At 47.5% G+C, this 13,707-nt stretch overlaps 1 protein-coding gene across 1 annotated transcript in view; it reads left to right on the forward strand.

Annotated features, from left to right (window-relative positions):
- LOC106606483 (dynein axonemal assembly factor 5) overlaps positions 1 to 13,707 on the forward strand; it is a 78,989-nt gene that overhangs the window by 44,850 nt on the left and 20,432 nt on the right. The window contains exons 7-9 of the mRNA XM_045715633.1: positions 533 to 676; positions 2,540 to 2,708; positions 6,781 to 6,928. Of these exons, the coding sequence (XP_045571589.1) occupies positions 533 to 676; positions 2,540 to 2,708; positions 6,781 to 6,928 (461 nt within the window). The remainder of the gene's footprint in view (positions 1 to 532; positions 677 to 2,539; positions 2,709 to 6,780; positions 6,929 to 13,707) is intronic.

The raw sequence follows: 13,707 nt of genomic DNA on the forward strand, positions 1-13,707 counted from the left end.
GTACCTATCTCTCTCTCACCCCTCTCTCTGTACCTATCTCTCTCTCACCCCTCTCTCTGTACCTATCTCTCTCTCACCCCTCTCTCTGTACCTATCTCTCTCTCACCCCTCTCTCTGTACCTATCTCTCTCTCACCCCTCTCTCTGTACCTATCTCTCTCTTCCTCCCTCTCTCTGTACCTATCTCTCTCTCACCCCTCTCTCTCTACCTATCTCTCTCTGTACCTATCTCTCTCTCACCCCTCTCTCTGTACCTATCTCTCTCTCACCCCTCTCTCTGTACCTATCTCTCTCTCACCCCTCTCTCTGTACCTATCTCTCTCTCACCCCTCTCTCTGTACCTATCTCTCTCACCCCTCTCTCACACTCCACCTCAATCTACACATTCCCCTATCTCCGTCTCCCTCTCTCTCCCGGTCTCTCTCCTTTTTCAGGTGTAAATGTGAGGGCTGATATTGAAATGTGTTTGTGTAATGTATGATTTTTACCCAATAAAGGGCTGAATTAGAATAGTCTGTCCTTCCCTCTCCCAGGCGGTGTACCTGGACCAGTTGCTGTCCTGTGTGGATGTTCTGTTGTCTCTGTGTGAGAAGGACTGTGGCTCTGTCAGTCTACAGCTGTTACAGGTCCTGGTTACTGTGCAGAGCCTCTCCACTGAGCCACAGCTCACTGACAAGGTAAGATGTGCTCACATACACACACATACAGTACATGGACACACACACCCACACACACAAACCAACCAGCATGCTTTCATAGACACACACACACAGCCTCACCCAGTGGCTCTAACGAGCAATCCCATTATCCTCTCTGTCTTCCAGGCATGCCCCCCCTCCCCTGTGGGTTCAACGTTTCTAACCCACCTCACCTGTGTAGCTACTCTTCTCCTTCTCTGCTCTGACATGTGGTGATCTAGAATGTTTTCACCATTTTTTCCCTGCCCTCTTTCTTTCCATCCCCCTCCTCCTTGTTTATTACAGCTGTGAGTATGTTTTGTATAGCGGCCAGAGAAGCTATCTGAAGAATGTAAGTGTTAGCCCTGGTTTTAAGTGGGCACAGTGGAACTCAACAGTCTACTGTAATTACCCATTTAGTCAGAAATTGCACCTTTGGAGTGGAACTAGTTTAAACCGTTGCCGGGGGTGAAAGGAGGCGGTTTTGAGAGAGAGAGAATCAGCCCCAGCGCCATCTTTCTTCACGCCTACTTCCATTACATGCCATGCGAGCGCCATCCTGCCGCGAAGGACACTCATCGTCCGGTTAACTTGACCCAGAATAAAACTTAACAACACAGAGAAGAGGAGGAGGAAACAGAACAGACTTTAAAAGGCCTGTGTTACGTCTTAGTTTAGTCTGTCTGTTTGGACTGTATGCTAATAGCAGGTCTACGAGGAGAGGAGCGGGAAGTGGAGTTGCACTCTGGCCAACGGATGAATGACTGACCACTCAGTGGCCTTCTATGTCTGACTGTCTGTGTCTGTCTGCAGAAATGATGTCCTGTTTGGAACTGGGAGGAAGAATAGGGACAGGGACATGTAGAGAAGGGGGGAAGGAGGGAGGGAGAGCATGGCCTTGGGCATTCCTGGACGCTGTTCTGCCTCCCAGGGGGAAGGAGGGAGGGAGAGCATGGCCTTGGGCATTCCTGGACGCTGTTCTGCCTCCCAGGGGGAAGGAGGGAGGGAGAGCATGGCCTTGGGCATTCCTGGACGCTGTTCTGCCTCCCAGGGGGAAGGAGGGAGGGAGAGCATGGCCTTGGGCATTCCTGGACGCTGTTCTGCCTCCCAGGGGGAAGGAGGGAGGGAGAGCATGGCCTTGGGCATTCCTGGACGCTGTTCTGCCTCCCAGGGGGAAGGAGGGAGGGAGAGCATGGCCTTGGGCATTCCTGGACGCTGTTCTGCCTCCCAGGGGGAAGGAGGGAGGGAGAGCATGGCCTTGGGCATTCCTGGACGCTGTTCTGCCTCCCAGGGGGAAGGAGGGAGGGAGAGCATGGCCTTGGGCATTCCTGGACGCTGTTCTGCCTCCCAGGGGGAAGGAGGGAGGGAGAGCATGGCCTTGGGCATTCCTGGACGCTGTTCTGCCTCCCAGGGAGAACGGCAACGCTAGTTTTCCCAGAAAATGAGCTTCCAGTCAGGGGTGTGGGGGGGGGGGGTTGGCTCCCTTCGCAGGGAGTTTTTGGAAAGTTATTCTTTCCATGGTAAAGTTACTGTTCATGCTTCTGTTTCCGGATGTAATATAAACTTGCAATACAGCCATTAACATTTTTATGGAATGTGTTGATCACTTTCTCTTAACTTCCCTTCCTGTTTCTTCTCTCTCTCTCTCTCTTTCTCTCTCTCTCTCTCTCTCTCTCTCTCTCTCTCTCTCTCTCTCTCTCTTTCTCTTTCTCTTCTCTCTCTCTCTCTCTCTTCCTCTCTCTCTCTTCCTCTCTCTCTTCCTATCATCTCTCTCTCTCTTCCTCTCCATCTCTCTCTCTCTCTCTTCCTCTCCACTCTCTCTCTCTCTCTCTCTCTCTCTCTCTCTCTCTCTCTCTCTCTCAGGCAGAGCAGAGCGTAGTGTCTCTGTGTAAGGTCCAGGGTCTGGCTACAGTAGCTGACCTCTACAGGCAGCACATGGGTCAGCTGCTCCAGTGGCTCTCAGCCTCTCAGAAGACCTGGACCAGCTACTCCCCCCAGAGACTGCAGCTCCAGGTCATCGCCACCCAATCAGGTGAGACTATAGGTCAGGCTTCTCCAACCGTGTTCCTGGAGATCCTACCCTCCTGTAGGTTTTAAATCCAACTCCAGTTGTAACTAACCTGATCAACTGATCAGATAGATATTCATTCAAATCAGGTGTGCTAGATTAGGGTTGGAGAGAACATACAGGAACAAAGTTGGAGAGCTCTGCTATAGGTCATCTCTGGCCAATCATGTGAGACTATAGCCACATCGCTGGCCAATCAGGTGAGCGTATAGCCACATTGCTGGCCAATCAGGTGAGAATACAGGTCAATTCTCTCCAATCAGAAGACCAATCTGTAACCAACCCATTACTGTCCAAACAGTCATATCTGGCCAATCAGGTGAGACTAAAACCACATTATTGTCAGAATTATGTGAGACCACAGGCAGAGAGGAAGAGGCGAAGCAAGAGGTTTTACTCCGGCCAAAATCTGTCCACAAAAATAAGCCCAAGAATGGAGTAATTTTTGGTCAATGGGAGAGTGTCGAATTTGGTCAACAAAAAAGTGAGGCTTATTTGATCAAATGAAAGTTTCGCATCGGTTAGGTTGTTACGAATTTACTGATATAAGTGGACACACGTTGCATTTACACAACTTTGAAAAATACAACTTTATATTGGAGTTGTGCCTGTTGTCATAGGGAGAGGACTCATCATGGATATAACCCATTTTAGTGTGGATATTGCCATTGAGGGCTTCCACCATTTTAAAGTAGACAATTGGGTGGGGATTTCTATGATTTTGGAGCAATCAGTCAATGAAGAATAAGAAAATTGACTACTTTAAAATGGAAATGGCTTCAATGCTGCTGCCCTTGCGGTCACAGACTCTATAATGGCACAGATACAAAGATAAGTCCTCTATCTATCTCTATGGCCTGGTGTTCACATACGTATCTGCCCTCTCATTGGCTAGAATGATCCCACCTGATCTCGCCGCCTCCAGCCTGACTTCCATATTTGAGGACATGTATTTCTATTGTTGGTGTGGGTCACTTGACTATCTTGTCAATAGTATACAATATTTGCTACATGTCATCGCTGGCCAGTCAGGTGAGACTATAGTCAAGCTATTACCTCCATTTTGTTTCCCCACCACTCCTATAAATACCAGTTATAGAGTGGACATTGTCATTGAAGGCAACCCTTCATTCCATACCAGCCAAACAGCCACCATCATAGATTTACACTGAACAAAAATATAAACACAACATGCGATCATTTCAAAGATTTTACTGAGTTACAGTTCATATCAGTAAATCTGTAAATTGAAATACATTCATTAGACCCTAATCTATGGATTTCACATGACTGGGAATATAGATATGCATCTGTTAGTCACATATACCAACAACAACAAAAAGAAGGGGCGTGCATCAGTAAACCAGTCAGTATGTGGTGTGAGCACCATTTCCCTCATGCAGCGCGACATATCTCCTTCACATAGAGATGATCAGGCTGTTGATTGTGTCCTGTGGAATGTTGTCCCACTCCTCTTCAATGGCTGTGAGAAGTTCCTACACCTGTCAGGAGGCTGGATTATCTTGGCAAAGGAGAAATGCTCACTAACAGGAATGGAAACAAATGTTGGTATGTCCGTTCTATTCACTTTATTTCTACGCTGTCATCTACCCTTAAGAACTGTATGACTGAGACAAATCAGACCTTTGACTCAAGTCCCCTTTAGAAAGACTCACACAGACAGAAAGCAACTTGCCTGGCTACCCAAACTCCTTGCACCGGCAAAACGCTACACCACTCCCATGGATGTTAGGTTCCTCTTCGCAATGAGTCTGTATCTGAGTACTTCCTCTATGATTTGTAGAATGGAAATCCATTCTAGACCGTCTGATTGGTCCCAGAAACCGATGGTTTGGGCCAGAGCCAGAACAAAAATGGGTAAAGCGGCACTTTTAAAAATGTGTCATTGGCTTTGATACTCTGATGGTTAGAGATGATCCAATCACTGATGACTTTGTTTTGTACAACACCCCGCACTTTGACGTCACTACAAACAACTTCAATGATGGCAGTCTGACTGTAGTATGTAGTGAATGATAGCAGCAGAATAATTCAGTTTGATGCTTCTGGCAAGTCAGCAACATAACCTGCCATTATCCAGCTACACACAGAAAGCTTGTCATTAGAGCCCAGTTATCTTAGTGACTAGGGTAAATCCCCCCCACTCCCTGTCTGTCTCAGTCCAGGTTAGGGAGGGTTACAGGGCTCTGAACCTCACTTTACGCATTACTTTACCCCTATCCCCCATAATCCTCCGACGTCAGCACCTCCGACACACGTTCTTTCATCCCGGATTGCTCTGTCTGTCTTTCTCTTTGTCTGTCTTTCTCTTTGTCTGTCTTTCTCTTTGTCTGTCTTTCTCTCTCTCTCTCTCTCTCTGTCTGTCTGTCTGTCTGTCTGTCTGTCTGTCTGTATCTCTCTCTTTGTCTCCGTCTCTCTCTCTCACCACACACTTGCACTCCAGACCTATACACTCTTAGAAAAAAGGGTTCTTCGGCTGTCCCCATGTAGAACCCTCTATGGAATTGTTTCTGCATGGAACCCAAAACGGAACCCTTTTAGGTTTGTCTGTATAATTCTAATTCTAATAATAGAGAAGTTATTTTTGTTCTTTAGAGTTTTATAGTTGTACTGTTGTTCATGCTTAATCAGGACCAATTGATTTACACAGATATTTTTCAGATGATAGTAACAGGATGTACTGAAAAGGTATTTGAGGATTTTGCTCTGATTGTATGGGAACATCAACAGCTGAAGTATGTCCTTTAGTCCCCTAAGCCTCCAGTCATAACTGACCAGTCCATTCTAAGCTTACGGTCAGACCCCCCCTCCTCCTTGCATCAAGGCCACTTTGAACCTCAGTCTCTGTGTGGTTCTTATTAAAATACTCCCTGCAAAGCCCCTCGCCATTCCGGGGTTAACCTTTCACCTTTCTGGCCACTATGCCAAAGCATTCTGGGAAAATGGGCCTGGGAGCCAATGGAAAGACATGCTATAATCTCTCATCTATTTGTCAATGTTTGAGATCTGAGAATATCCCATTCTCTTAGTCATAGTCTGGTCTCACCTTCTGACTGCTGTTTGTCAGACATAAACTTTGTCCTCCCATTTCCTCTTCACACTGGCATTGCTCCTCTTTTCCATACATGTGTGTGTGGGTCCCTGCGTTCGTGTATGTGTTTGTCCGTGAATGTCCCTGCGTTTTTGTGCGTGTCTCTGCGTGCACGTGTGTGAGTGTGTTCCTTCACTGTCTCTGGTCTGGCACCCTCTGGCCCTGTAAAAATAAATCTCTGCCAGGTGAGATGAGCAGGGCAGGACACTGTGGTCAACTGGCTGTGTACTAGGGATCATTTTAGTGGAATCCAGCCGAGCTGACCCTCTCATTTCAGCAGTGAGTTAGTGTGAAGAGGCCTTGAGATGCCTGCTCTGCTCTGGCACCTTCACCCTGTTTGTGGCACCGTTTTGATTCGCACATTCCTGCTGCTTGACATCTTTGCATTTTGTGTCCCTCTCTCTCTCTCTCTCTCTCTCTCTCTCTCTCTCTCTCTCTCTCTCTCTCTTTACCCTCCATTGCCTTTTTCTCTCCCTCTCTTTACCCTCCATTGCCTTTTTCTCTCCCTCTCTTTATCTGCTTCTCGGGGGAAGTCTGTTCTACTGGCCAGCCGCTGCCCTCATCATCACAGGATATCCTCTGTCTTGTCTCTACAGCGTGTCATACAGTGAAAGTATTCCCAGCTCACACACACACACACTAATCAAGTGTCTGTCTGACTGTGTGTGTGTGAGCTGGGAATACTTTCACTGTGAATTTCCCATCCAGTGACTGACCCAGTCTGGTAACACGACTTACCGCAACACACACACACACACTCAAGCAATTCACACACAACAGCTCCTTTAACTCATGTCTCATTTCCTTGTTGCTGTGTGTCACAGTCTGGTCAGTCCTTGGAACTTTCCCTGTCTGACTGAGCAGTGGTCAGTACTACTAATAATAGGACTTCTATTCTTCTGCGTGTGTTGTGTGTGTGTTCAGGCCCAGTCATTGGAGAGTTCCTGCCCTTGCTAATGCCCCTTCTGCAGAACTGTCTGGACCCAGAGAGAGACCCTGAGATGAGACTACACATCTTCACCATGCTGTCCAAACTGCTGCTGGACGCTACACACACACTGGACTCCCAGGGGTGAGTTCTGAATTTCACACACACACACACACACACACACACACACACACACACACACACACAATCAGCCGGTCCCATTTGAATCCCTACCCCATGGCCCTAACCCTTCAAAGTTTGCATGTCTGTAAGGTGGAAGCAATATTGGAACTCTTTACCACTATACTGCTTAAATACCTGTTCAGGCATGCTAACATGAGGGGGGGTCCAAAGGGAGGGATAGGGAGTGATTTGGGACCGGCTGATAAACACAGACTCACACACACACACACACACACACACACACACACACACACACACACACACACACACACACAGACTCCACACACACACACACACACAGACTCACACACACACACAGACTACCACACACACACACACACACACACACACACACACACAGACTCCCACACACACACACACAGACTCCCACGCACACACACACAGACTCCCACACACACACACACACACACACACACACACACACACACACACACACACACACACACACACACACACACACACACACACACAGACTCCCACACACACACACACACACACACAGACTCCCACACACACACACACACACACACACACACACACACACACACACACACACACACACACACACACACACACACACACACACACACACACACACACACACACACACACACACACACACAGACTCCCATACACACACAGACTCCCATACACACACAGACTCCCATACACACACAGACACACATGCATACACACGCACATGCATGCACATACACACACAAACCTGTGTCCACCACACAGACATAAAAAATGCATGATAAACACCAAGCTCCTACACCTACAGCTAAGTCGCAGAGTGAAAACAGGAAGTACCTCTGGTGTCCCGACATACCACTATATGGGTAAAGGAGAGGTGAAAGTTCAGTAATGGTCTTAAACACACACATTCAGACACACACAGTTAAAGCCAGGCTGGACCGGTATAGCCCAGGTTGACTTTCCACAGGCTCGTTAGCGCAGGCTGACCTAAACCTGTCACGTTTGTTTTCATTTCTCCAAACTGCCCTGAACGTTATGTGTTTCTCCCCAGACGTTATTAGCAGATTTAGCACAGCTCATGTTTTTCCAACTTCCCCTCATTAACTGTAGAATTAGCAGCCCAGCGACACGGGACCCTCGTCAACAGAAGTAGTTGTCAATGATGTATTATGTACAGCATGTCTATGGTAGCTGTCCCATCTCAGGCTCTGCAGCCTGCAGTGGGTCTGTTTATTCTCTATGAGGCTTGGGCTATATAGAGTCTATGGCTACTATAGGAGATTGGTCATAATAGGAAAAACCATGGGTGTAATTTCCACTAGTAATGGAGGGGACATGCACCCCCACCCCTACTTTGGACTGTTTATATTTCTCATTACAAGGCTGAATTTATTAATTCGTAGAAGCCATAGCCCAAATGCGTTGAAATGAGCTTTACATGGCCTAAATTGTCGCCATCCCCCGTCTCACTAATCTGGATGGAATCTACCACCACAGACATCTTGTTACATCTGGGACCTACCAACATGAAACATACCTAGCAATATGACTCTAATGGGGGGAGGGGTGGATTTTGGGTTGATCTATCTGTCCTCAGTGAGTTAGTAACGCCAGGCCTCATCACCACCCCAGAGTAATCTTTCAACACTGTTAAGAAGGATGGAGTGTTGAGACTAACTGATTGATTCATTGGATTGATTGAACCGACGAATGAATGACAGAATTAAACTTGTATTGCCCTGAAGAGGATATAATTTACACATCATGAGCCACATTGTAAACAGACACATGCAACTAAATCACCTGTGGGGAGGCTACCCGTCACCCACGCATTCCACATTACAGTCATTCAAATCCAGACCAGGATATTAGCAGACAATAACATGAGACTCATCATGGGGTCCCTGAATATCTCTTATCTCCCCCTCTCCAAGCCATTTCCACATAGTCCGTCTCTCTTCCCCCAGCGCCTCTCTAATCTAGGGGAATACATTAAATTAAGCCGGGGCCGTGTGGTCTGTGGTCTCTGCTGTGGCTCCTGCGGTCGGAGCAACAGTTGTCCCCGTCACTCAGTGGGGTAACTCGTCAGCGTGGTCCCCAAGGGTCGACCGTGACTGCCTTGGGTGCAGCGCGTGTCACCGTGGATGTGTACGTAATGTCTAGGGTCATGTCGAGGTCAATCTGGGTAGTTTGTATTGATAGTTTGTAGTTATTATGGGTAGTTATTATGGGTAGTTTTTATGGTGTGGAACCCTTTTAGTCAAACTGGCCAAAGGAGTTGGTAGAAGCAGACTGACACCCAGGCTAGAAGTCAGACATAAAGACATTAGAATTGTGAACTCCAAGCTCCAGATGTGAGTGCTAGGCCTACATCCAGCTCATAAAGGTATGAAGTCAACAGCCAACAAGCAGTGCCTCTGTCCTTCCAACTCTCTCTTCCTCTCACAGGCCACCTATGCTGTTTAGTGTTGACTTGTGCTTTTAACCCAGGGCACCTTGGTAGTTAAGTCATCATAGGAAGATTAGTAGTGAGTGATTATACAGAATAACTCCTTTCATCTAAGGGCACCATGTCTTATTGCTTTGGATGTTGGAAGAAGTTTATACTATGAAGAATTCATATTGACATATAGGGTTGGAAGCATGAGTTTTTACTCACCAACGTGATGTGTCAAAGACTTAGTGACTTAGTTATAGTCACGATCTGGTTACCTATAAGTACAAAAATAGTTGTTTTTTGGTTATTACATATTTATTAACTTAATTCTGGATATCTTCTCATCTACCCACAATGCAATATTTCTCAACGGCATTTGGAGGACCTACAGAGTTTATATTCCAGCTCGGTTAGCCACTAGCCACTAACGTTAGCCACTAGCCATGCTACCCACTAGATAACACTGCAACAAAGTCAGTGAAGAGCAGGCTGCATGGCAGCACGTGTCCCATGCAGCAATACTCTTCACTGACATGGGGCACGTGTCCCATGCAGCAATGCTCTTCACTGACATGGGGCACGTGTCCCGTGCAGCAATGCTCTTCACTGACATGGGGCACGTGTCCCGTGCAGCAATGCTCTTCACTGACATGGGGCACGTGTCCCGTGCAGCAATGCTCTTCACTGACATGGGGCACGTGTCCCGTGCAGCAATGCTCTTCACTGACATGGGGCACGTGTCCCGTGCAGCAATGCTCTTCACTGACATGGGGCACGTGTCCCGTGCAGCAATGCTCTTCACTGACATGGGGCACGTGTCCCGTGCAGCAATGCTCTTCACTGACATGGGGCACGTGTCCCGTGCAGCAATGCTCTTCACTGACATGGGGCACGTGTCCCGTGCAGCAATGCTCTTCACTGACATGGGGCACGTGTCCCGTGCAGCAATGCTCTTCACTGACATGGGGCACGTGTCCCGTGCAGCAATGCTCTTCACTGACATGGGGCACGTGTCCCGTGCAGCAATGCTCTTCACTGACATGGGGCACGTGTCCCGTGCAGCAATGCTCTTCACTGACATGGGGCACGTGTCCCGTGCAGCAATGCTCTTCACTGACATGTGGCACGTGTCCCGTGCAGCAATGCTCTTCACTGACATGGGGCACGTGTCCCGTGCAGCAATGCTCTTCACTGACATGGGGCACGTGTCCCGTGCAGCAATGCTCTTCACTGACATGGGGCACGTGTCCCGTGCAGCAATGCTCTTCACTGACATGGGGCACATGCAGCAATGCTCTTCACTGACATGTGGCAGTGTTATCTAGTGGGAACTCGTTAGCATGGCAGGCTTCTTGCCGGTGAGCTCATAACGAAAGGGAAACTCATACCTGCTTGCTCTAATTGTGTAGTACCTCGTCTGTTCTCCATTTTGTTTTGTCAACTTTTCGGGATGTTCCCTGGGAAGTAGCCTACGGGAGTTTTGTAACTATTTCCACCTTGGCTTAGTGCTACTGTGCTAGCTAACAGACATCTGGAATCTATGTATTTTGGATTGCTCTGACTCTCCCTCGGCCCAGCGATGCGCCCGCCACCCCTTGCTTTGGTAGCTAACTCAGCCTGCATGCTTTTAAAAGTTTTACCATCGGATGGGCCCCAGCCATCAATCTGGAAGTCTTCTCTCTCTTTGCTTTTAATCTGAGGTTATGTTTTGATTGTGTTCTAACTGGTCTCCAATAGTTAGGCTCTAGCGTACCGACCATAACCGTGGTGGTTGGGTAGGCTAAAAGCTAATTGGCTAAATAGCTAACGTTAGCTGGCTGGCTAGCTTGCTGGCTAAGATAACTGCATATAGCTAGCTAACATTATTTGATAACTGGTTAGATGGTGTTATGTATTTCCAAAAATGTAATTGACTTTAATGTAGCTGTAAGCTAGGTGTTGATAGTAACTGGCTGACTCATTCGATGATAATGTAACGTTAGCAGGCTGGCAGGGCTAATGTTAGCAGGCTGGCAGGGCTAATGTTAGCAGGCTGGCAGGGCTAACGTTAGCAGGGCTGGCAGGGCTAACGTTAGCAGGGCTGGCAGGGCTAACGTTAGCAGGGCTGGCAGGGCTAACGTTAGCAGGGCTGGCAGGGCTAACGTTAGCAGGGCTGGCAGGGCTAACGTTAGCAGGCTGGCAGGGCTACGTTAGCAGGCTGGTAGGGCTAACTTTAGCAGGCTAGTTGGCTAGCAACCTTGCAAGTTGATTTGTAGCAAATTCATAAAGTATTTGCTTGTAAATTGGCTTGAAACTAGTAGTCATCAGTGCAAACAATTTGGTGTAATTTGAAGTTAAACATTTGAAGTTATTTATGTTGGAGGTTACATTATAGTGAATGGACTGGCTTGCCGGGTCCTCCATATTACATCACGCCCAGAAAAAACATTTTCCGAAAATGACTTCGGCGTTCTTTGGAATTCTGATGGGTTTGATGTAATAAATAGAAAAATGAGCTGTAACTTTACATTGGAACTTTTAATGCGTATACTAATGCAAATCCATTTGTTATATGTGGTTACTACCTGCCTTTTTTAAGTAATACCTTCCCGCACAGTCTCTCCCATGTAGAATGTTTGTAGTGCAGCACACCCACACAGACACAAACTCCCATCTCATCAAGGCGACAATGATAATGATGCACAGTATCTCTCTATAATACACTCTTTGTTCCTGTAACAAAATGACATAATAACATGTCGGCAGCAGAACAAAGAGAAAGGGAAGAGAGAGAGTGTATCCTCAAACATATGCCTTAGTTCCACTGACACATAATGGCTTTGTTTCATGTGGATCTGTGGGCTGCTATTAAAGGTTAAGGTAGAACAGAAGTAGAGAGGTGGGCTGCTATTGAAGGTTAAGATGAAATACAAGTAGAAAGGAATGTGTTATGGGAGAAAGAATACACCCCACACTGTGAAAATGGCAGATAAAATCAAAGTTCTTCTTCAGAAATAGGTGTGTGTTGTTGGCAAGGAAGGTCTGTAATTGCTGTCTGAGATTTACAGCATAGAGCTAGGCAGTGTAGAGACCCGACAGGCTGGCATTTTGTGTGTGTGGCGCACATGTGGATGTGTGAAACTTACTCCTCAGCCAGAAGTGTCCCCACTTGCGCTGCCAAATAGCTAGCTATTCACGTGGCGTGATTGGTAAGACACTTCAGGAGGGTGGTCATGTGTGCTTGCAAAGAAGCAGAGGTCCTGTGTTCGGGCCTCGGTATGAGCCGAATCAGGAGGAAGCGGCCCTCGATAAGCAAGCAGCGTGATGTCCTTTACATGTGCGTTACTTGCTGGGAGTAGCACTTGTCTTGAGTCAGACTGTGTAAATGTGTGTTGGGTACCAAACTGACAATCATATCTTATTGTGTGCATGCCTGCGAGCGACGTGCGCACTATTGATGGGGTTGGTCAATGCGATGTGGAAAGAGGACTTTCCATGTCCTACTATTACTCTTCATGGCATCCTTTCCATCCACTTCCATATAGGACAGAGAGAGCAGGGAGAATAGAACACATGAAGGCCACTGACTGGCTGCTGGCTGCATTAGTGGGAGATGGGCTCCCCCTACTGGCGAATAGATGGTACAGCCCGCTCCAACATGTCATACAGGGTCACTCAGAACAGAAGTATAATGGGGGTGTATATAGGGATTATAGAGACTGCTGCCAGATTTTGCACTTACAAATACCACATGTCAGTGTTGGGGAGAAATGGGGTGCCGGACTCATAAATTAACTTTGTGTGTGTGTGTGTGTGTGTGTGTGTGTGTGTGTGTGTGTGTGTGTGTGTGTGTGTGTGTGTGTGTGTGTGTGTGTGTGTGTGTGTGTGTGTGTGTGTGTGTGTGTGTGTGTGTGTGTGTGTGTGTGTGTGTGTGTGGGCGCGGACAGGCAGGCAGAGGGAGTGACTGTCAGTATGATTGAATTAGCAGGAAAGTAGAGAGTGAGTGAGAGAAGAGGAGAAACAAAGGACATCCAGATGGTCCTCTTCTCTTCATCCTCTCTTCCCTCTCTTTCTGTACCTCTAGTCTTAGTATCCACAGACCGGCTGGCTGTGGGAAACATGGCCGTAGATACAGCTGTGTGTCAGTGGTTTGCCACTGTGTAGCGCTCAGTAATCTCCAGTAGCCTGGTAGCTCTATATTACTGCGTGTGTTTTCCCATCGCATCACGTCACTAGGAGGCTACTTCCCAGTCTGCTCATCCTGACTCTGATGACGTTGCCTATTTGGACACTGACTGCATCATTCATCACCGTATCGTTAGAT

The sequence above is a fragment of the Salmo salar genome, chromosome ssa03 (genome assembly GCF_905237065.1).
Source record: "Salmo salar chromosome ssa03, Ssal_v3.1, whole genome shotgun sequence".
NCBI lineage: Eukaryota > Metazoa > Chordata > Actinopteri > Salmoniformes > Salmonidae > Salmo > Salmo salar.